Source organism: Coturnix japonica, unplaced genomic scaffold (assembly GCF_054131305.1).
Source record: "Coturnix japonica strain WE unplaced genomic scaffold, WE-NBRP24 Scf040, whole genome shotgun sequence".
In the NCBI taxonomy this organism is placed as follows: domain Eukaryota; kingdom Metazoa; phylum Chordata; class Aves; order Galliformes; family Phasianidae; genus Coturnix; species Coturnix japonica.
Window position 1 is genome coordinate 4,360,580 of NW_028188943.1, and position 22,417 is coordinate 4,382,996.

General features: G+C 39.2%; 1 protein-coding gene across 1 annotated transcript; it reads right to left on the reverse strand.

Moving 5' to 3' along the window:
• Positions 1-707: 707 nt before the first annotated feature.
• On the reverse strand, positions 708-19,258 carry LOC146753061 (kinesin-like protein KIF20B). The gene is made up of 18 exons (XM_085531244.1): positions 19,238-19,258; positions 18,736-19,027; positions 17,512-17,778; positions 16,730-17,031; positions 15,693-15,959; positions 14,829-15,063; positions 12,362-12,629; positions 11,805-11,866; positions 11,482-11,601; positions 10,059-10,254; positions 6,414-7,617; positions 5,835-5,973; positions 4,983-5,105; positions 4,525-4,585; positions 4,158-4,283; positions 3,755-3,894; positions 2,115-2,535; positions 708-839 (listed from the first exon to the last, which is right to left on the reverse strand). The coding sequence occupies exons 6-17, from the start codon at positions 14,991-14,993 to the stop codon at positions 2,395-2,397; spliced, it is 2,745 nt and encodes a 914-aa protein (XP_085387370.1). The 5' UTR covers positions 14,994-15,063; positions 15,693-15,959; positions 16,730-17,031; positions 17,512-17,778; positions 18,736-19,027; positions 19,238-19,258; the 3' UTR covers positions 708-839; positions 2,115-2,394.
• Positions 19,259-22,417: the final 3,159 nt, after the last annotated feature.

Here is a 22,417-nt window from a genome sequence, read left to right on the forward strand (position 1 = left end):
AGGTTTCAAAGAAAATACACAATGAAGTTAAGAGAAATTCCCTTCTCTTAAACCATTATCACTGAGCTTGGCTGTTAGTTTTGTTCATTAAAGCAGTTCATTGATTAAATTCTTCAACTACTTTACTGAGGTAGAAATAGCATTTTTTAATGCTTGTTTTTAATGCTTTTTTTAATTGTAGAAAGACAAAAAGTAGTCAGAGCCACTTTATCAGGCTCTGCTAAGAATCTGAATGGAGTATCACCACCCACTGTATTTCCAAGAATTAAGTTGGTTAATAAATACTTTGTTTTTAAAATATATGTAACTGCTATTTTATGAAAGTTAGCAATTAAAAACTTATATAGGAATGATTAACATCATCTGCTAACAAAACAATATCCAGAAATCCCGCAGAGGAAGAAAATAAGTTCAATTTGCTGTGCCCGTTTCAGTGGCTCCATGGATTTTTTCCAAGTAACTTATCTAATCATGAGCCACTTCATAAGCATTAACATGAGGAGAGTTTTCAACAGCACCTGACAAAAATTCATCACACAATTGTTTCAACAGCTTTTATTCCTATCAAAGGCTATAAAAACAGGTGATCTGATCACCTTGAAAGGGATAAATAAATTAAAACTTGGGAATTGTTTAGAGAACATGAGATCTTTTCCTACTCATTCCTTATCAAAAGCAATACAATCACAACATTTTCAGATCTGAAGTTTCATACTAACCTCAGATTCATTTAATGAAGTGAGGCTCCTAGTACATCGACGTGACAAATAATTGTCTTCAGCTTTGCATCTTAATGGAATACTTTCTCCAGTTTTAGTTTTGCTTTGTTGTTTCCTAGGCTGTAAATATTTAAAAGGAGTAAAGATTAGGCTATGCATTAGACCTCCAAAATATCTCGAGTTTTCTAAAGTTACAGTGTAAAACCTCAAGCTCAGACGCCACATGAACACGTAAGCTGAAACACAGCACAAGTGTGGGAAGGTAGTAACATCTATTCATTGTGTGATCTTCAGATACACCCTACTGGGTCTCACTAACAGTCTCAGGCAGTATTCTGCCTCCAAAAGAGAGAAAGCGAGACATTATTTAGGGACAAAATCTGTAATGCTGGTTGTTTTGTCATCCATTCCCCCCATACTCTGCACGCTCACAGCTGCTATGTTAGAACCAAAGGCTAAACCTCTGCCTAATCTTCAGCATCCACATACGAATACATGGAAAACTGCATGGAAAAGTTCCATAATGTACACAGAGAGATGGTGTTCTAGTAAATAAAATATTTTTGAGAAGATGAGAGCTCATGTTTGAGTGGAAGACAAAAAGAACCAACAAGTACTCATCACTGAATATGTAGTAAGTTGTAATACAATATATTTTGATTCTTCTATTTTACTTATGTGCTTCAGCCTTCATCTCCCTTAAGATATAATAACCTGAGCTTTTATTTGTTCCCAAATCCTCGGTACTGTGAGAAAGTCGGCAGTTGTAGGGGAAGTTTTGCTATGAGAACATCTTTCTTCTCAGAGAAAGTGAATCCAAACATTCTCAAAACAGCACAACTCATTTAGTCTTCTGTTTAGCATCTGAAATTCTATGCTACGGCTTAGATTGGCTATCCTGATTAAAAGCTGGATGTTGAAATAAGAAATGCAACTTCCAGAGATCATCCCCCCTCTGCTTTTTGATGCTTCCCTTAATCTCTCTCCACGTCCCCTTCTGTCTTTTCATGCCATTGTAGATACTACCTCAGAGAAAGCAAAGAAAGTAAGAAACCTGAGACAGAACTACTGTCTGAGTATTGAGCCTAGCTTGGGTTCCGGAAATGCTGTGAATTATCAGAAAAAGCTACAGATGTCCAGTCTGATTGTAGGATCATAAGCACCAAACTGACATCTGCTTATCTGAACTACTGAAAAATTTGAAATTTTAGTAATTAACAGAAATTCTGTTTCTGAAGAACAAAAATAAAAGCTGGTGCTTTTTTTGGTTAGTTGCACATGATGTCAATACGACAGTGTTCAAGAACAGAACCACACCCAGAATACAAAGATCAGGTACAGGAGTCTTACAGAATTTATGGGTAGCTAATCAGGTAGGAGGAAAGGAGAGCTGACCTTGCTTGAATCCTTTAAGGCAGATTGTCTCAGTTCTGCTATTTCTGTCTCTTTTTGTATGACATTAGAAGCCAAAGTTTTGAGCTATTTTTCCAAAGCTTCAACTAACTGATCTCTCTCCTCACGCCACTTTTGAAGATTACGGTCCTTTTCCTCCAGCTGGGCAACAAGTCTTTCCTAAAAGAAGAACAGATGAACAGTGAACATCACCTACTACACACTGAACTGTTCTAACACTTCGGTAGTTAGCACCATTTTACAGTCTTAGTAAATGTATGATCTATGATATATGTTGTCGGTCCTCAGCAAATTGTTTCATTTCTTTGTTGCGAAGATTCTCAGCTTCTTTTATCTGATTTAGGAGCTCTTCTTTCTCCTCCAGCCACTTTTTTCTATCAGTTTGATACTTAGTCTCACTTTCCTATTTCAAAGAAACCAAAAATGAAATAGTGAGTCATTAAGGAATAAAAGTCTTAAAAGCCAGGTCATCATTAAATACACTTGTTTCTGCAAGATAAAATAGACTTGTTTCTGCAAGATAACAGAAACATTAGCAGTTTTTATTACAGAATATTCCCAAAGGCAGGTATTGGATAATCATTAGTTCTTTTCCATTAAAAAATAATCATTTCCAGTATTTCTTATTCAGACTGCAGAGCCTCCATAAAACATCTCTTTTTCTTTATAAATGTTCACACAAGCTTTACAGAACTTACACCAAAAGTCAGTATAAGAAAAACTCTTTTAACTTAAAAACTTCTAACACTTTACGCTGCCTTGCAGCAGTTGTAGAAAAACTTGCAGCTCCTTCAGGGTTGAAAGACAAAGAAAAGCAACACAGTTTACACTGTAGGAGTAGTCTCCTTTCCTATCAAACCTACTGGCAGACATTCTCATATATAGGACAGAGCACCTGAGAAACTGCTTGGAAAAAATAAAAGTCTTTTAACCAAGGAAAATTAGTAGACCCGCAGCCCAACAAAAAAGGCTTCTGGTGATAAAGTTAGATGATGATTTCGATAGCTTATATTAGTTGCCCAAGCAACTAACAGAAAACAGTTTTGACAAATACACCGTAAGTTACAATTTGCTTTGAGTTAGTATTCCTTTCTTGCAAACAACAATTGTATAAGTATACTCTGCTTATAGCACATTGACATGGCATAGAATGAAGCAATGAATGTTCAACTTTCCCCTCTTCTTGAAAAAGGGAATTGGCTCTGCGCATTAAAAAAAATATCATGAATAAGCTTACTCAAGGTGAAGGAGGAAAGAAGCTCAGAACCATTCCACTAACAGAGTGGATGTAACCTATTGTATACTCACTTAGAAAACTCCCACTGCCAGCCCATTACTTTTATTTAAAAAAACAAACAAACAACAATAACAAAAAATAACATCAGATGGGATAAGACAACTAACTGTTCAGAGGCCAGCAAAAGAAGCACTGCTCATGGCAGCATAATGTAGGGAAGGCTGCACTTCCTATACTATGGGGGCATCAGTGATGCCATTCTTAACGTACCACAAAAAAGCTGCACCTGGTCCCTATTGCATGTTGCACTGCAGGTGTTACAGGAAGTTTCTGTAATCAATATAACAGTTTACTTTATCAAGTTACAACTTTGAAGTTAAGTTACCTCCAGCTCTTTTTGCAGCTTTATTAATTCTGTACTGTTTTCATTCAAATTTGCCTCATCACTTTCGTTGTTCTTTTGCTGCCAGTCACCATTGCTCTGGTATTCCAGTTCACTGTATTTGTGTTTCCATGCAATCAGTTCTACTCAATACACAAAATGAGGTTAGATAGCATATCATTTCAAATATATATTTGAAATACCACACCAATGACTTTTTACTAAAGCAGCTTCGGTTTTATCTGCTACAGACATAAAGAAATAACAGAAGCCTTTAACTACAAGAGATTTGTTGTTTACTATGGAACGTTAATGCCTAAGTAACAGTCACATGAAAATGGAAGTGGCTATCACAGTACGTCTAAACCCCTTTTGCATCCCTGCTCCCTTTCCCTGGAAAGATTACCTGAAGCTAATTTTTGGTTCTCTTCTAACTGAGCTTGAAGCATTTCATCTTGTTCAAGCTGCATTTCCTCTTGTTCTTCTAATGCCATCCGCATAACTTCAATTGTTCTATCCCTTGCACACAGATCTGAAGGTTTGAAAATTTACAGATGAACTCCCTACTAGCTCCCATTATTCTCAAATCAAGATTCTCCCATGACCAAAAGCTCTTTTAAAAGAAATAGAGCATCTCCATTGAAATATTTACATACAAATACATGCAGACATGTTTTAAAATCGAAACACAGAAGACTCAAAGTCATTAGCAATGTGACAACGTTTACACGGATATTCCACACACACACACACACACACAAATAATGGCTGACCGTCACATAATTGGTCATAGTCTTTGGAGATATCTTCCATCCTCTCAGTTTCCACCAGCTCCTATATTTCATGTTGAAAGAAAAGCATACACAGTAAAAACAAGCAGAATCTTTAAGACAGCCTAGAATTAATAAGCTTTTCATAAAGCATAAATAAGGACTCAAGCTGATAAAAAGAATTTATGGTAAGACATTTCAATTAACATATCATGATGTCACTCAACAAGATCAGGTTATATGCATGTATTACATATGTATTTACTATGCAGATTATTGTATTGAAAACAATCTGCCAGTGCTCTGTAGTGACTAATTATTTGAATATCTTTCATGGTCTACCACTAATTTCAGTTGGCCACTTTCATTTTGCTCCAATTTTTTTTTTTTTTTGACCTTTTTCCTGTTGCTTGGAAAACCTGCATCATTAATTTAATAAAAATTAAGAGCAAGAAAAATACCTGTTTAAGTTGTTGGATAGTATAGTCTTTATAATCCAGCTCATCCTTAAACTGGTTATTAATCCTTTCAAGTTCTTCCATCTTGTTCCTGAGGGATTCCTCCACAGAACGCATCGTGGACACCTGTAATGTAAGCACAGCTCACGGTTAATTAAAAGACTTCTGTAATCCAACCTGGCCAAATACTTCTTTGTTAAATAAAGAGGAATTCACAAACAAGTGCTGAGTAGGAAAACGACAGCAAGTGCAAGGTTACCAAGGAAGACATGAATTCATTTTTAAGCTTCAATTTTCCACCCCAAGCACACCCAATAAACTTTCAGACTAAGTTCCTGCAAAATGGGTTTTAAGATATCTTCTTGTTTAATAATTAAATTTTAACTATTAACATCACTGAAGCTGAAATTGAAGAAAAAAAATATACATGCTTATATTAAAGAGCCTCTGGAAATTAGTCTATTTCTCTTCAAGTAAATAGCATTCTTCTTCCCAGTTATCAGTGTTTTTTCACAAGACTTAGGTTTTAGGCTTTGGAGTTACCACGGATACCAATGGCAAGTCACCAGTAACGTAGAGATAATAACAAGTCCCCTCCAGAGGCAGATTAGCTATTCTCTTCACAAACCTTATTCCAGACTACTAACCAACTTTACTTTCCTCTGTTCATTATCTATGTGAAACCATGTTTTAACTTCTGGTCCCCTCTAGAGCTTCAATGGCAACTTTACCTAAGATTTGCTGCTAGCCACACTAGTGTGAAATTTCCAGCTTCATAGTTAAAGTTTGACAAGTTTTAACAGCAGAAAGCCAAGCATAATCTTACAGAAAAAAATAGCTCAGTTGACTACAAACCTCGCTTTGTACTTCCTGAATTTGTTTCTCGGCATCAGAATGTTTGTCTTTTAGATCTGCATACTCTTCTTCTTTCCTCTGCAAATCTTTTTTCAAATTCAGTACAAGGGCAGAACTCTCAGAAAGAATATTTTCTAGCCTTATGTTAAAAATAAAGAGACAAAGAACATTACTGTTACACGTCTCATGGAAACAGCAATTACAGCTTAATCCATGCCCTGCCTGTTGGTTTCTATTTGTAAATAGACTCTTAAATCTATCTAGAACAGTGACAAGATTTAAACAATTACTTCTGAATTTCAGCTTGCTTCTCATAATCAGATGCTGAAGCAATAAATTATTCAGATGCTATTCTGAGGGATGTACAACAAAACCACCAGAAATCCCCATATTATTCTTCATTTCCTTGCACACTCCTGTTTTCCCTTGGAACTCAAGTAGCATACCAAAGCATCCTAAAGTAGTAGTTTGGCCATTGATAAGCATGCAGATGCATTAAGTCGAAGAGATGTTCCCATTAACTATTTTAAACTCTAGTTCATTCTCAAAGGGCTCTAAGTTAACTCAGTGGTTACTTACGATTCTATACGTTGCACTTTCTCCATTTCACTCTTTTCCTTTTCCCGAAGAGAATGTTTCATCTGCTCCAAGCTGTTTTTCAGCTGCATAACTTCTTGAATCAGATTTGCTTCATTGCTACTTAACTCTTCAAACATTTTGTCTGCATTTGCAGACTTCTCCTGCAGAGTTGCTGTAACTGTCTCCAGATTAACAATAATAGATTCTTTTTCTTTAAGTAATTCATTGAGTTTTGACACATTGTCTTCCATTGTCTTGGAAGCCTCCAGGAGATATTCAAGCTCTCTTATTTTTACCTCACAGTTGGCAACTTCCTCCTGAAATTGTGCAATCACTCTCTGATCTTCTGCAGTCTTTTCTTCAAACTCCCGAGTTTTCTTTTCTATTTGCTCATGTAACTGATTCACAAGATCATCTTCCTGACTAGTGTGAGTTGTAATCTCACATAGCTTCATTACAAGTTGACGATTATGATTTTCAGCATTATTCAGTCCCGCCTTTAGGTTTTCATTGTCTTGAAGCAGTGCTTTGATGTGCTGATGTTTTTGTGAGGAAACATCAACAATACTTCTGCATACTTCCCAAATCGTTTCAAGACTATAGTTAAAGGAGAGGTCCTGCACAAGATCTGAGATGGAAGAAGTCTGTGACTGAATGCATGCAGAACTAATTTGAGATGTCCCTGGCTCAGCTTTTTCAGAGTCTGAGGAATCCTTTACACTGACAAAGTCAGTACCGATGGCGTGAAACTCTAAGTGACATTTGTATAATTCATCTAATTTGGTCCACATTTCTTTTACTTGTGATGCTTTATCAATTATATATTCTTTGGCAACTTCTATGTTGTGTGTTAGTTGGGCATTTTTGTTTTCAAGTGTCATATTTATAGATTTCTGTTCATCCAGTTCAGAAGCAATTTCCCGATAGTCAGCTTGACCCTGCAGAATTTGTTCACGGAGGACATCAGCTGTTTCTTCAGAAAAAGAAAGCTGAATACGCAGGCTTGTTACCTGCTTACTGAAATCTTCTTTTTTATTTTTTTCTCTTCTGCATTGTTCTTCAAGCACAGTTAAATGATGTTCCAAGATTTCAGTTCTTTCCCTCAGTGCTAGTACTTCCTTTCGGTACGCGGAGCACTTTTGTTTCATGTGTTCAATTTTCTTTTGCTCTACAGTGTTCTTTTTCTTTCTCTCATTTACAACTACTGTAAAACAAACAAAAAAAAAAAAAAAAAGGGAAAAGGAATGTAGCTCAGATTGATTAAAATCATTATTACATAGCAGTTCACAACACCAAGTAGCAACTTCTAAGTGAAACACTGTCGTAATATGCAAGCCATACCCTCACATCACATAGTATTTGATACTAGTGAAGGAATTAAAGTCCTCTGAACACGTAATCAGGTGCCTCAGATTTCTATACAGAATTAACAGCAAAAGGTTTTCAGTCTGGAAGAACACTTTTACCATGGCACTACTCAAACCTTCCACTCCACACCAGTAGAAAATCTTATTAGATTTAAGAAACATGGGAACGAGATAGATAATTCACAGCTATATTCTTTCTATCTTCCGTGCTTCAGCAATCCCTATAAGGCAGCCAGGAATCACTCCATCAACATCTAAATGGTAGATAAACAGTTCTCTAAGAAATTTCATTCAAACTCACAGTCCTCTTACTTTCAAAAGAAAGATAAAACTCTGGACAAGTTGATCACTTAAGTGTTGATATCTGTCTCTCTTATTCAGTTGATCTCTAAACAAAATATGAGGATTCCTACTTCTGTCCACACTTACTCTTTTGCATATAAAGTTCACTCATAAAGTTGTACAAATTTGCAGATTCAAGTTTCCATAAATATTCCATTAGCTTGGGGCTGTTTTTTTCTTTAACTGGTGAGCAATTAGCTAAAATCACATGCATTTTCTTTCTATCAAAAGCAACTTCTGCTGTATTTCATCACTGCTTTAGAATCCAGTTATGTCCATTCCATAATATGCATACTTTAAGTATTAGAAAAAATAAATATAAGTCAAGACTTACTAGGGATTGTGTCACCACAGCAATATATTCCATGGTGATTCTTGTACAGTCCTTTTATTACTACAACTACAGAAATGCAGAATTTTATAGCGCCCACGTTCAGCCTGCATTACATACAGATTCACATGTACTGCATGGAAACAGCCTCTTAACTCATCTAAGGAGTTTTATATACAGCCCTCAACTGATTTAAAAGTCATACTGAAGAAACAGCAGTGGCATATTCCACCCCAAACCAGGTTTTGGTTTTGATTGCTGCTCCCAGCAACACTAGTGAGGGGAATATGATTTATAAGTAATCTAAACACTTTATGCTGAAAACAACAAGCAAGCACTAAAGCAAGATAAATAAGACTAGGGAGAAGATGTGTAATGTTCAGTCTAGAAGCTCCTTACACAGGAAGTAGGGAAAAAGCATTATTACAGAGCATAGGAAACAAGACCTAAAAGCTCAGAGAATGGTGTAAATACCCTGAACTTGAAGCTGAGATAACCTAGCATCTCCTAAAACACTTTTGCTCGTGCTACTTATATAACTAATTCTACAAAAGAACCAGCACAACATGCCTGTGCTCATTGTTCTACTGTGTATATTTAACATAGCTAAAGAATATATATTAAGCGGTTTTTGAAATTGGACGCTATTAATACTCACAAATAGAAGAAAATTTTAACATGATTGAATACTCAGTACTTCTTAACAGAAAACTTCATGCTGACATTGTGACTATCAGCTACCCATTTTAATTCCTATGTGGAGCATTGCTGTCATTAATTTTTAAATGAGAGCTTTGGTCATATGATTAGAACAAACCCACTACTATTTGGAGTATGGAGGAGTCCACATCCCTCCCTCAGTCTCTGGTAAGATGCTTATATGTGATGCCATTCAGTGGTCACATTAGGATTCAATATTTATGCCAAATAAAGGCAGCAGGGACAAATCATCCAAGAACAGCATCTCATCCAAAGAAGGCCTTGACTTTCTCCCTTGCACATATTTTGCAAGAGGAATACAAGAAAGGAAGGGAATACAGCTAAGTTTTAGATTTTCCCTTCTATATTGTATATGCCTTTCGTAATTCTAGGAACACTGATGCTCAGCTGTGCCCAGAAGTGAAGTTAAATGCATCAGAGCTTATCCAAACCATTTTGCTCAAATATTGCCCATGAGCGAGCAATTAGCAGGTCGTCAACAATTTTGATAGTTGCTTCAGGAAAAACAAAACAAACAAACAAAAAAAAGCACTTGAGCAGCTGATGCTACTCAGAAGATCAGCAACAGCAGTTGAAACAATCCTAAAGAAACTGCTTTAAAACTATTACCAAATCTGCAAGTGCATCAACTGATGAGGAAAAAGCAGCAAAAAGGAAAAAAATAGTGCAAAAATCTTTTATTCTTAAGCATTCAAAAATGAACAGCATAGGACCTTCTGAAAAAGGGATATTTACATAACAGTTACTTCTATTTACAGTTTAACACAGTGGCTTTTCTCCTTATACCATAAGGTACGCGCTTCACAGCCTTTTGCTTCCTATCCGGAATAGGAAGCAATTTATTGTTTTGGAAGACACCCTGTTCAAGGATGGAAGAAACTGTACCTTTCTTTGGAGGTGGCTCTTCCACAGTAGGCTTATCTTCATCAGTACTGCGCTTTCTTCCCACTTCCAACTCAGTTTTCTCTTGTTTCAGTGCTTTAACTGAAAGCACTGAAAATTGGCTGCTTTCAGTTCCTTTATTAGTGTTCTCTTCTGCTGGTTCTGCTTTAATGGTAGTTAAATGGTAGGTAGTCTTTTCCTGTATTGATATAAGATCAGTTACATTGAAGCTTAACAAAAGGAGCACTTAAGTCTCAGTAATCTTCTGTAGGCAAATATTTACACAAAACCATACAGCTAAAATATTTACCCGGTGACTCTATAGACATCAGTTACAAATCTCAATAGCAGACAGAACAAGTAGACCTTCAGATAATGACAAGTGCAATACTCGGTAGAGTATACAAGGGAAAGCAAGAGCCTAGCAGGTTACAAAGTAAAAGACTTGCACACAATCAACAGTTTACCAGTTTATCAAAGAATTTCCTGTTTCCAAGAAGTCAACAAAATTACAAACATGGTCAAAGAGCAAATGGTCAGCTCTCATACAAGTTCATCACATCACACTTCTGCTAAGCTGCTAAAATCACTTTCATCGTGACAGATATAATCCAACCTTAAAGCTTAGTCAGCTCTGTCACGCATATTTTAGATTGTGTCCTTAACCACAAGTGAAGCTTCCTTACTTACAAGATGACGATTGTTAAGCCATGCTGGCACTGCCAAGGACTGATTATTCATCTTTAGTAACTTATGAAAAGAAAAGCCTCAGAAGTGTTCAGGCCACACAATCTCACAGATAGAGTTGGAGCCTTGTTCTTGGAAGAAGTAATAGGTGAGGACATGACTACTCATCACAGTCAGCTTTAATACCATGGAAATACTAAGTTGCAGTGATGCAGACAGTCAAAGACTAAGAAGGGTCAAGTTGCTAAGCTTACAAGGTTAGAGATCTGAGTGACAGAATTAACTGAAAACATTTATATGTTTTCAGAGCTACTTCAGGCTACCAAACATCAAAAAATGAACAAAAACCACCAGAAGTGGTATGCACACATACTTAATCAAGCTAGTCTTCACATATTCAGTAGCTCGCGGTACATTAGTCAGGATAAAGTTTTATGGACTGCATAGAACGTGGAGATATCCTGACCATTCATACTCGTACTTCCAACTCTACTCAACATACTTTTACTGTTGCTCTTCCTCTGATGTAGGAGTGTGAGGCAGGAGTCAGTGGAACACACTGATATTTTTGTTGTTTGTGTTAACAACAACTACCTTCAGATAAATTTGAATTGTTTACAATTTCAAGCGAGTACCAGCTACATACAGAAAATCAGTTTTCCAAAAATGTGTTGATTACAAGCATAGAATTAGTGTTTTCCTTTTTTTGTATAAGGATACGGAGATGTGTAAAACTCACATAATCTTTTACTTTTTCTTCTAAATGAGATTTTAAGTCTTGTAGCTCTGTAATAATGTCATCTTTCTGCACCACAATGTCCATTAGCTCTCGAATCCTTTCATTTTGTGCATTCATTTTCTTGGAAATAAAAAATAAAAAAAATTCAGTCATCAGTTTCTAATGTAGTGTTAAGTAGCTGAATTACACAATGCATTAAAGGCAAATTCAGTTAAGCTAAGCTCGGTAAGAAATCTATTAATGGAGCCTACTGGAATAGCATTTTAAGCTACCACAAGTTGGTATTAAAACAATTTTACACAACATCTTCTTGATAAAGTTACCTCAGTTGCTTCTTTAAGTTGCTCAACAGACTCATCCAATTTAATCACCTGCATTTCAAAGTCTGTAACACACAGAAAAGGTTGTATTACATAAGTAGCCAATAGATAGTTTATTAAGTAATCAATTTTTCCAGATATTCTAATGTTTAGGTAGCTTTTGAACAGATTAATTAATTTGCATGTGGTCTTCACTTATTGGGAGTGATTCAAAAGTTTTCTATATTTCTTGGAACGAAAACATTGCATCAACAAGACATAAAGAAGAGTAGAGATTACAATATAAAAGTAAAAATCAAGATATAGACATTTAACCCCATACTTACGAAAGCGTAAAGCTGCTAGTTGCAGTTTAAAGGAGAGGGGGAAAAAAAGAAAAGAAATAACCAAAAACCGTGGAATTGCTGAACCTGAATATACACAAGGAACAAACTATCACTTATCTACAGGCTATGGTTCCAAAGGTAGAACATCTCCTCTAATTCCTACTCAAACTGGTTATTTCTCTTTTAGATTAATGAACTATTTCTGTCTTCTACCTTTCACATCGCATAACTCACCTTTGTTCTTCTGCATCAGCTCTTCTTCAGTTTTAAGTAGTTTGCTGTTTTTCCCTGTTAGCTCTTCTTTGGTCTCCATCAGTTCAAAGTTAGTTTTCTCCAGCTGCTTTTCAAACCAGCCAATATCTTCCTTCGGGTCCCCCAGGGATACAATGGAACTATGTGCTGCCTCAGCTTGCTCTTTAATATCCATGACATCATAATGCACAGAATCAAGAATGCCCTCAGGATCAACACAGGTGTCAGGCACTATGCTATGTTCTCCACCCTGAAACGTAATTTATAATCAGTTAAAACTGCTGAATAGCTGACTACATAATAGCTGTTATTTCTACAGATAGTCTGGATAGCCACTATGAAGACAGCCATACAAGAAGTTTTTAATTTCAGCTTCAAAACCCACCTCACAAATTCACATACAACATGACATTTCATTAGTTCCTCTTTTATGATGCTCCAAAAATATTGGACCATGTTTAAGCTAGCCTATTTTTCCTATGAAGTTATAGGAATGTATAATAGATTGAAAGCATGGTTAGCAACGCTTATTTGGTATTTGCATGCAGCTCCAGAGGGAGCAACTAATGCAACTAATGCAACCAATAGTACAGATATGGTGGTTTTTGAGCATGCTTTTCCTTTTTTCTTTGCATCTTTTAAGCAGTCTTCGACTGACCAGTTGTCCCAGTGGACCACACTGTCAATCGTATTAATCTCCCTCAATTTGCAGTTGGTTATTGTAGTGATCTCACTCGGTATCTGGATTTATAACCTCAGGAGGAAGTCTTCCTTAGAGTCAGAGAATACTGAGTGGCAGGGAGTGTGGAGAAACTTTGGAGAGGCTTTTAGAGGACAGACATCTTTAGTGTCATGGAGCTTTACTCCTGAACACTTAAAGAATCCTGAGAGTTTGACTGCATATTTGAGACAGGAATGTTGTGGCTCAGGCAGATCTAAGGAGGCACAAATGACTTGGGGCCTAGCTAATGCTTATCGGGCCTTATTCAATACCATTCCTGAGAGGGAAGATTTGGAGGTTGAGAGAGAGAGTCTCAGGGCCGAGAATGAGAGTATGCAATCCAAACTCGACACTCTCCAGTCCAAGCATAACGTCCTCCGGTTCGGGTACAACACTCTTCAGTCCAACTACAACAGCCTCCAGACTGAGTTCGGTGCTGTCCAGTTCGAGCGGAACGCTCTCCGAGACCAGCTATGTGCCCTCCGGGGTGAGCTGAATGTATTTAACCAACTACCAGGGTCACATGTAGTCCAATTTGACCAGCCATTGGGGGCACATGTAGTCCAATTTGGCCAGCCACTGGGGGCGCATGTAGTCCAATTTGACTAGCCACCGGGGGCACATGTAGTTCAATCTGACCAGCCACTGGGGGCACATGTAGTCCGATTGGACCAACCATCGGGGACACCAGATACAATGTTGGTTGCCCCTGTAAGAGGGCAAAAGACAAAACAAGTTTCAACTCAGTTAGAGAAAATGCAGAAGGAGTTAGAAGAGCGGAGGGAGTTAGGAGAGCAGGACTCAGAAGAGCAAGGGGACTCAGGAGAGCAGGGGGACTCAGGAGAGCAGGGGGAGTCAGAGGACCAGAAGAAGTTAGAGGAGCAGAGGATGTTAGAGCAGTATAAGAAGATGTTAGAGGAGCAGAAGAAGTTTCAGGAGCAGATGAAGTTGGAGGAGCAGAGGATGTCTGAGGGGAATAAGAAGATGTTAGAGGAGCAGAAGAATTTAGAGGAGCAGAGGAAGTTAGGAGAGAGGAAAAAGAAGGAGGGTTACCTGGAGGAAATAACACAAGCGTCAGGGTCAGGGTCAGAGTCTGAAGAGGAGCCAAAAGCTAGATTTTCTTTACGAGAATTTCTCGAGTCCAAACTTATAGATGGGGCAGCCTCATCAACACCCAAGGCCAACCCCCGGGACTTTGGAGTCGAGCATATAGAGGGTCTGAGGAGTGCTACACTCCAACTGAGAAGGAGATCTTAGCCATGTATGAGGGGGTTTGGGCTGCTTCTGAAGTAGTTGGGACAGAGGTTCAGCTCCTTCTAGCACCTCGCTTGCCTGTGGCCCCCCTGTCACAGACACAGGTAGATTTTTGTTTAAACCGTGACAACTACCCAGAATGCAGCATAAGGGAATTTTTGCCTAGAACTCTGGAGGACTATTTTTAACTCAGAAAGGTCAGAGATAGAAAGTTCACACTGATTTCTGGGTCACCAGCCTCACCATACATCAGCATTTTTGGTTTTTAAATGATACATAAAGTTCTCAATAGCACTGCTCTAGTCGGTAGTTCTTTCCCTTTCCATGCAGCTTGCTCTGTGCATGGCTTGTGAACCGCTATTCAGGCCAGACAGCTGCAGCCCCAAAGACCTGCCATAAATGTACAAATTCTACCAGGATAATGTCTTGGTAGTGGAGAAACAGGATGCGCAGTCATATGGCTCTCACACATACCTTGTACAACCAGCTTGGCTCTGGACTGGGCATCACCAATGTCACAGGTGTACATGTCACTGTCACTTTTCTCCTTTCTGTGCCCTCTTGTATTTCCTGCCAGGCCTGAGCACAGCAATGCCTTTCCTCCATATGACGAAGGATGTGGCTTTCTCGCTCTGACATGTAAAAAGTGCACTTCCACTTTCTTCAATTTTCACATCTGAAAGTTCCTTGATAAAGTAATTAGGTTTTTCTGGAAGGAAAAAAAAAAAGGATGAGGGTGTAGGACAAAAGGATTTGTTACCCCAACAAGTCCCAAGCATACAGAGGTGTCCTGAATCTCCTTTGCCCTCATTTCAGAATATCACATAGAGATGCAAAGAGTCTAAGAAGACCACAGAGTCCACCCATTTACATAGGTTTGATAATTCCAGTAGATATCTGGAAAGTTCAATACCATTATACATGCGCTGGTAGGATCTCATCTGATAAACTGCATATAGTTTTGATTACACATATTCAATAGAGACTAATTCAGATTGCCATCTTTTCTTGGCTCACTAACACCCAAGATCATAGAATCATAGAATGATCACAGAATCATAGAGTGGCCTGAGTAGAAAAGGACCTCAAATATCATCTAGTTTCAAACCCCCTCCAAGGGGTCACCAACCACCAGACCAGGCTGCCCAGATCCACATCACACTGGAGAATCATTCAGTTTCCAGATTATTTTAAGGAAAAGATTTTAATCCATCATATTTTCTGAAAACTAAGAATTGATCCTGCTCAAGGAAACAGAAGAGAAAAACATCACCCACAGGCTGCAGATATTTACCTCGACTTCTCTACATGCCATCCCCAGTGTGCTTTTCAACTCACCTTGCACAGTGACCCTGGCTTTTGTTATGGAGTCCTCTGTCTCACAGGGGTACTCCCCACTGTCCTTGGCAGTAGAGTCATGGATGATCAGAATGTCCCCAGTTCCCTCCTGCTGCAAGCTGTACTTCTGGCTTTTTCTGATTGCTTTGCCATCCTTGTACCACCTGATGTTCAAATCCGGTTTTGACAGCTCACAGCTCAGGCTGATGTCCTGCCCTGCTGCTGCTGTCTTATCCTCCAGCTGTTTTGAAACCTCAGTAGGTTTTCCTGGAAGAAAACATTGCTTTTTGAGTAACATACACTTAGGGTAGGATGCCTCTCTCAAAATACATGCATCTACATGCTGGAGATAAGTTAGAGAGGCACTTGCAACAGACGCCATCCTACAGCCAGCAGTAATCTGCAAAGTACAGACAATAGAATTCCAGGCAGCATTTATTCTCTCTTAAATCTACCCAATTGAGGATGATGAACCATGTCTGAAAACTGCCTCTTTCTTCTCTCCACTCATCACACTGGGAGCCTCGGATGATGCTCTCAGATGCACATGTTCTAGATAGGAATTTGTTGTACAGCTAGATGATGTGAAGGCCATGCCTTCAGCTTATACTTAGAGGATATTTGCTCCCACAGTTCCCTCAACAGATCATTCCTGATTTACTGTTAATGGAACAAGCTGTAGTGAGATGCCCATTTCCAACACTACCCCAGTGCTTTGGGTAGTTCTCACATTTGTGTAAAATGTTTCCTCCTTTTACTTATTTTTAAGAGAAATTCTCAGTGCTTCGAGGTTCAAGTAGAAGGTTGCTATTCACTTTAACCATATTATGAGTTAGCTCTCACGACAATCTTATCAGAAGACAGTTGAAGGAATCAGACCCCAGAATCTCTCCCATCTCATTACCTTTCACAGACAGAGAGGCTTTGGAGGTTAGACCACGGGCAGTAAAAAACGACTTCCCCAGTGTCAGTAGGAGTCACACTTTTGATAATGAGAGTATATTTCCGACTCACGTTAGAAGCTTTAAATCGCCCACCACTTTCCACTCTGCTTCCAGTCAGTGTCCAGTTGAACTCATCAATGCTTTCATGGGACGGAATGCATTCAAAAGTACAATCTTCTCCCTCCTGGATTTCAGTGTTTTTCAGCCGTTTGGTAATGCCACTATTCAGCTCCGGAAGGTAAGAGATAGGTTAGAATGAGGTTTATATGGAGAAAAGGCATTTGTGACTGACATGAGTAGCAGTACTGGTGTTTTAACTCAGGATTTGCAGAACATGGCTGCATTCCTTACTGATGTATTCTGTAAGACATTCTCCACTCAGAATTACCAGAAAGCTATAAAAAAAAAGAGATGTGAATCTATTGTCTTTGCTCTGGAAGAACTACAAGGCGAGCAGTTCAGTCCATGGAGCAGAATGAAGATTCAATGAGCTACAGAGGGAACAACCTAACAGAGAGGACAACTCTAGGATGCTGTGTGAGAAAAAGAATTTTGCCTATGACAAGAAATTAAATGTTTCTATTAGCTAATTTGTTACCATCCTAACCCTACTGGTATTCAAACCATTTCTCCATTTTAGGGATGTTTAGAAAGGAAATATTTCCAGGACATTCTTGATGTGTTTGGTGATTTTCATGGCAAAATGAGATACATTTACATCAAAAGCAATGGGAATTTTCCAGACATCACTGTGCTAAATTGCAGTAATACACTTCTATTGTAGAAACTATTAAGGCTCGTGCGGGAATAGGTGTAAGACATAGTGACCACACTGAATGTGCTTTCAGCACTCCTTTACTTTCCACAGTACTTACCCTGAATGCCGACCTTTGATTTGGCAATATCAGTGCCAATATCACAGGTATAGAAACCTGCATCTGACTTCTTGAAGTCATGGATAAGGGGACATAGGGTCTTCCCAGACTGTACCAGCTCATACTTGTTGCCAGAAGGGAGCACAACACCGTCCTTCTTCCACACTGGTTTGACCTTCTCTTTAGAGACTTCACATTCCAATTTAATCACACCCCGCTCCTCACCAAAAACATCATCCAAGGACTTCATGAAGACAGCAGGCTTCTCTGCAATTAAAAAGGCAAAACAGAACAATGTGATACAGAAGTTGAGACATTTCCAGTTCCTTTCAGATTTTTAAAGAGGGATAAATAAATCTTTACCAGCACTGACAACACCAATATAGAACATAAAGCGGTTTCATGTCTGTTGACTGAATGCACTTTATGTAATTCTGAACTAATCAGTAGGAGAATACAGGGAACAGGAGGGACAGCCTGCATTGCCGTGGGTGGGACTGATATCATATGAAGTAATTGGGATGCAGCTCTTCTAAAGCTGGAGAGCTGGCATTGCCCTCACATGGAGCAGAGCTCATACACCAGGCCACAGGATTAAGAGGATAAGCTGCTGAACACTTTTGATTTTCCTGTTTTATTGACTCCTTTTATCTATCTTCTATTTCACACATCAGATGTTTATACTGGGGAAAAAACTTCCACCAAATGCAAAAGAAAGGAGAAAGAGGAAATCCTTCAAACTCTGAGCGCATAGAGTAAAAGAGCTTAATTGCTGGGGAGAGCAGATTAGAATCACAGTACCCTTAGAATTGGAAGAGACCCTTAAAGGCCATCTAGCCCAGCTCCCCTGCAATAAAAAGGGACATTCACAGCTAGATCAGGTTGCTCACAGCCTGGTCATTAGTCATCCCAGAGGCAAAACACACACTGAATGATCTCTCCCTGCAGTCATAAATCCTTGGAGACAACAGCATTGACACTGCATGTTACTGAAGCAGTAAAAGAAACTGCTCTTGTAACTCTCCTTGTGCTAAATAAAATGATGATAGAAAGCAATGGAATGCTTTGGCAGGACACCAAAACCATCCTCCTTCGTTGATATCTGCTGCAATGGAACCTTCCAATGGAAGAAAGCCTCTGATGACTTGTCACCCCAGAGAGGTGAGCTTTAGAAGCAGGACTGCTGCACAATAGAATGAACTGGAGCTCCTTAGCATCTCTTACATCCAGGAGGGGTGTGATCAGGCCCACCTATCACCTTCAGGTGCGCTTTCTGACACCTTGTCTGACTTCACTGTCACTGTGCCAGCATCCTCAGGCTTAACCTGCTTCATTGTCAGTGTGCAGCAATTGCCAACTTTCTTGATGTCACTGTAATTGTCGGTGTAAAGGAGGTTGCCTTTCAGGAACCATTCCACGTCCTCGTCATTATGGGACAGCTCGCAGGAGAAGACAGCAGAGCTCTCTTCTTCAATTTCTACATCCTGCAGGTGCTTCGTTACTTCTACATTGCAGGCTGTGGGGAAACAAGGTGAACTGTTACCACTGTTACTATAAATCATACTGGGATGTGGTAGAATGGTTGGACTAGATGATCTTTGTGTAATCTTCTCAGTGAAGACTATACATTTATAAAGTTAGCAGGAGAGAACGGCAGAAATCAACCCCAAGAAGAGAAATCTGAGGTGAAATAGGACATGGAAGAGGCCACCCTCCCTGCTCATACCTTCAGCTGTCAGCGTGGCCTCAGTCTCTGCAATTCCTGCCTTGCACTTGTACACACCAGCATCATCGGGCTTCAGCTTCAGAATCTTGAGCTCTGCTGAATGCTTATCCCTCTTGATCTTGTACTTCTCAGAGGGCTTGATGAGTGTGTGGCCTTTGAACCATTTCACAACCTTTGGAGAAGGCCTGAAGTCACAGGACAGGATGACAGAATGACGTTCCAAAGCTGTCTTGTCCTCCAACTTCCTGGTGATTTGTATATGGTAATCTGCAAAGCAGGGGTGGAAGAGAAGAAAGGATGAGGACAATTGGAAGAAGAGGAAAGTCTCTTGCGTGTATTCCATTCCAATTAATGTCATGTTCACAATGGTTCTTTGAACGACTCTAAAGATAAAACAAACTATTGTCTATAGGGAATGCCATTGACTACATTTCTATAAAGTAATACTGTATATTATCTACCAAATGCAAGGTCCAGCTCCTGTTCTGTGCTTATTAAATTGCTCCCAATTGTTGAGGCTTTTATTCAAATAAGAGTGAGTTGAAAATATAACAAGTACTTTAGGATGTGAATGGAGACTCTTACGCTGGGGACAACAGCAGATAAAAAGCCTGCAAGTTTCTTTCAGATGAAATCAATGACAAACTGCATCAAATTTAGGTGCTACCAAACTTAACTTTGTCTAGTTCAGAAATACAATTAATTTCACCTGATTTGACTTCTTTGCTATAGCCACGGACAAAACCTCAGCTCTGTAGATCTGAATAGTAAGCACATCACAGCTATTCAAACAGATCTTTTACTGAGATGCAGCTGTCTCATTTAGTGTCCAATGACTTTGAACTGGAAATGGAGCAGACCCTCCAGACACACACACAATATTTCAAAGACCCCAGTGAAGGAAGGCTGTACGTTAATTAATTCTTCATCTTCATGATGTAAACCAAGCCAGGATATGTTACCTCTGACAAGCAGATTGGCTGTGGATTTTGATTTGCCAATTGAGAACTGAATGGTGCTTGTCATATCAGTGGTGGTTTTCGGTATGGTCAGCTGGTGGATGGTGCCTTCTTGCTGCATAATCAGGTTTCTGCCAGCCTGTAAGACTTCCCCACGTAGATACCACTTGGGAGGTTTCACAGAAGGAATGGATATCTCGCATTCAAATTTGGCTTCTTCAGGCTCAGTCACATCCTCATCACACAGCTCCTTTACAATATTAACTGATTGCTCTTTAAGAAGGATGGAACAAGAGAAAGCAGAGATTTAGAAGGAATGTAAAAAACACTTACATTATCACCCCACTTACTCACGTCAGCATTACTGCACATGAACACTACACCTATCAGCTCAGAATGCCTTGAAACATCATTAAAAAATAATAGAAAGAAAGGAATGTTGTTAAGAAGTCAGACAATAAGATTGACAACCTGAAAAGAGCCCAGATCTTCTGATTCCCAGTCCAACATCTAAATCAAACCATGACCTTCCCATCCCAATATCAAACTCCTCGCATTACGAAATGGAAAAGAGGTTCAATGAAACACGGACATTGATAATTACTTTGGTTAAATACAGCAACTTAGCTCTGAACAACAAGTTTTCACCTAGTAAAGGTCTCTGTAGCTCAAATGTAATGACTCTACTTAGGAGAAATTCATTTTCCAGGAAGTTCTTGCCCTTATAATAGTAACAGTGGCAAAACTGGGGACTGAACTCTTGAGTAGTGTGCTAACTCAAATGTCTCCCTTTTCTTTATCACACTTAACATCATATATATACCCTAACATTGTATATATTAAAAAAAAAAACCAAAAACAACCCTGTGCTCTTTTCAAACAGCAAGAGAAAATGAAGCAAAAGTCAAGCTATGTTTTTTGTCCCTCAACGTTCAAACACAAATCTGAAGTTTAAAAGTAGAAAATCAACCTCATAAGAAAATAATCTGTTCTACTTAGCAAAAGTAAAACCCAAAAGACAAGCTGGATATTTTGTGGGCAGAAAGGTAGGTAGGTAGGAGTTTTTATTTCTGTGAAAGGTCCTGATGGCGTTCAACTTTTTTGACATTCTTGCAAATGATGTTAGCTGGTCCATGTCACTTGTTCCACCCTAACCTCAGTCCCAAAACAAAAGGGGAACTCCCTTCTGAACCTTCTTCACTTCATTTCAGATGTCTTATATGCTTGATCTCCAACCCACCCCCCACTCAGGAGAAAGATCTCCCTCTTACGCCCTACCATCTTGCCGCATTCTGATGTTGTCATCAGCCTTCAGCTTGTTGTCATCTTTGTACCACTGGCTCTGAACCTCATCGTGTGAAATCTCAGACAAAAGATGCACTCCCATATTCATTCACTTCCACATCTTCCAGTGCTTTAACAATCTTGATATCTCCAGCTGTGAAACAGTAGAGATATATTTGTCAGGGTATTTCCAGAACTGAGTGCAGCATCTTTTCCTTACACATATTTGCATAGAAAATAAGTAGGATTATGTTTTATTCTAAACCATCATCCATTCCTGAGTCATTTCTCTCTTCAACACAGTCAATGCATTATTGCCCTTGAACTTAAAGACAGACCTACTAGCTACAATGGAGCTCCCTGCAAACAGTTTTCATGGAAACCAGAATCTCATTTATTCTAAAACCTTTCAAGCAAAATTAAGGGTAGAAAAACAATAGAACTGACTGAATCTTTAAGGTCATTTAGTTCCAGTCCCCCTGCTATAGGCAGGGACACCTCCCTCCACACCAACTCTTCTCCTCAGGGTCAAGGCTTCTCTCAAATCATTCTCCTCTAAGCCTGTGCCTGTGCTTGGGATTGCCCTGACCCAGGTGCAGGGCCTTGTACTTGGCCACACTCAAGTTCATGAGGCTGCCAAGGGCCCACCTCTCCAGCCTGTCCAGGTCCCTCTGAGTAGCATCCCTTCCCTCTAGCACATCAACAGCACCGCTCAGCTTGGTGTCATCTGCAAACTTGCTGAGGCTGCATTTGATTCCACTCTCCATGTTGCCTACAAAAATGTTAAATAACACTGGTCCCAACACCACCCTCCACCTGGACACTGAGCTATTGACTGCAGCTCTCTGAGTGTGACCATCCAGACAGTTCCCTATCCTGCAACTGGTCCATCCATCAAAACCATTTTTCTCCAGTTTGGTGACCAGGATGTCATGCA

What these genes read in the sequence shown, in the direction of transcription:
- LOC146753061 (XM_085531244.1), bottom strand. Translation starts at nt 14,993, where the DNA reads ATGTCAGAGCGAGAAAGCCACATCCTTCGTCATATGGAGGAAAGGCAT. An exon ending in AGCCAAGCTGGTTGTACAAG is followed by an intron (nt 12,630 to 14,828) that starts GTATGTGTGAGA and finishes ATTACGTTTCAG; the next exon opens with GGTGGAGAACATAGCATAGT. An exon ending in AAGAAAAAGTAAAAGATTAT is followed by an intron (nt 10,255 to 11,481) that starts GTGAGTTTTACA and finishes ATATCAATACAG; the next exon opens with GAAAAGACTACCTACCATTT.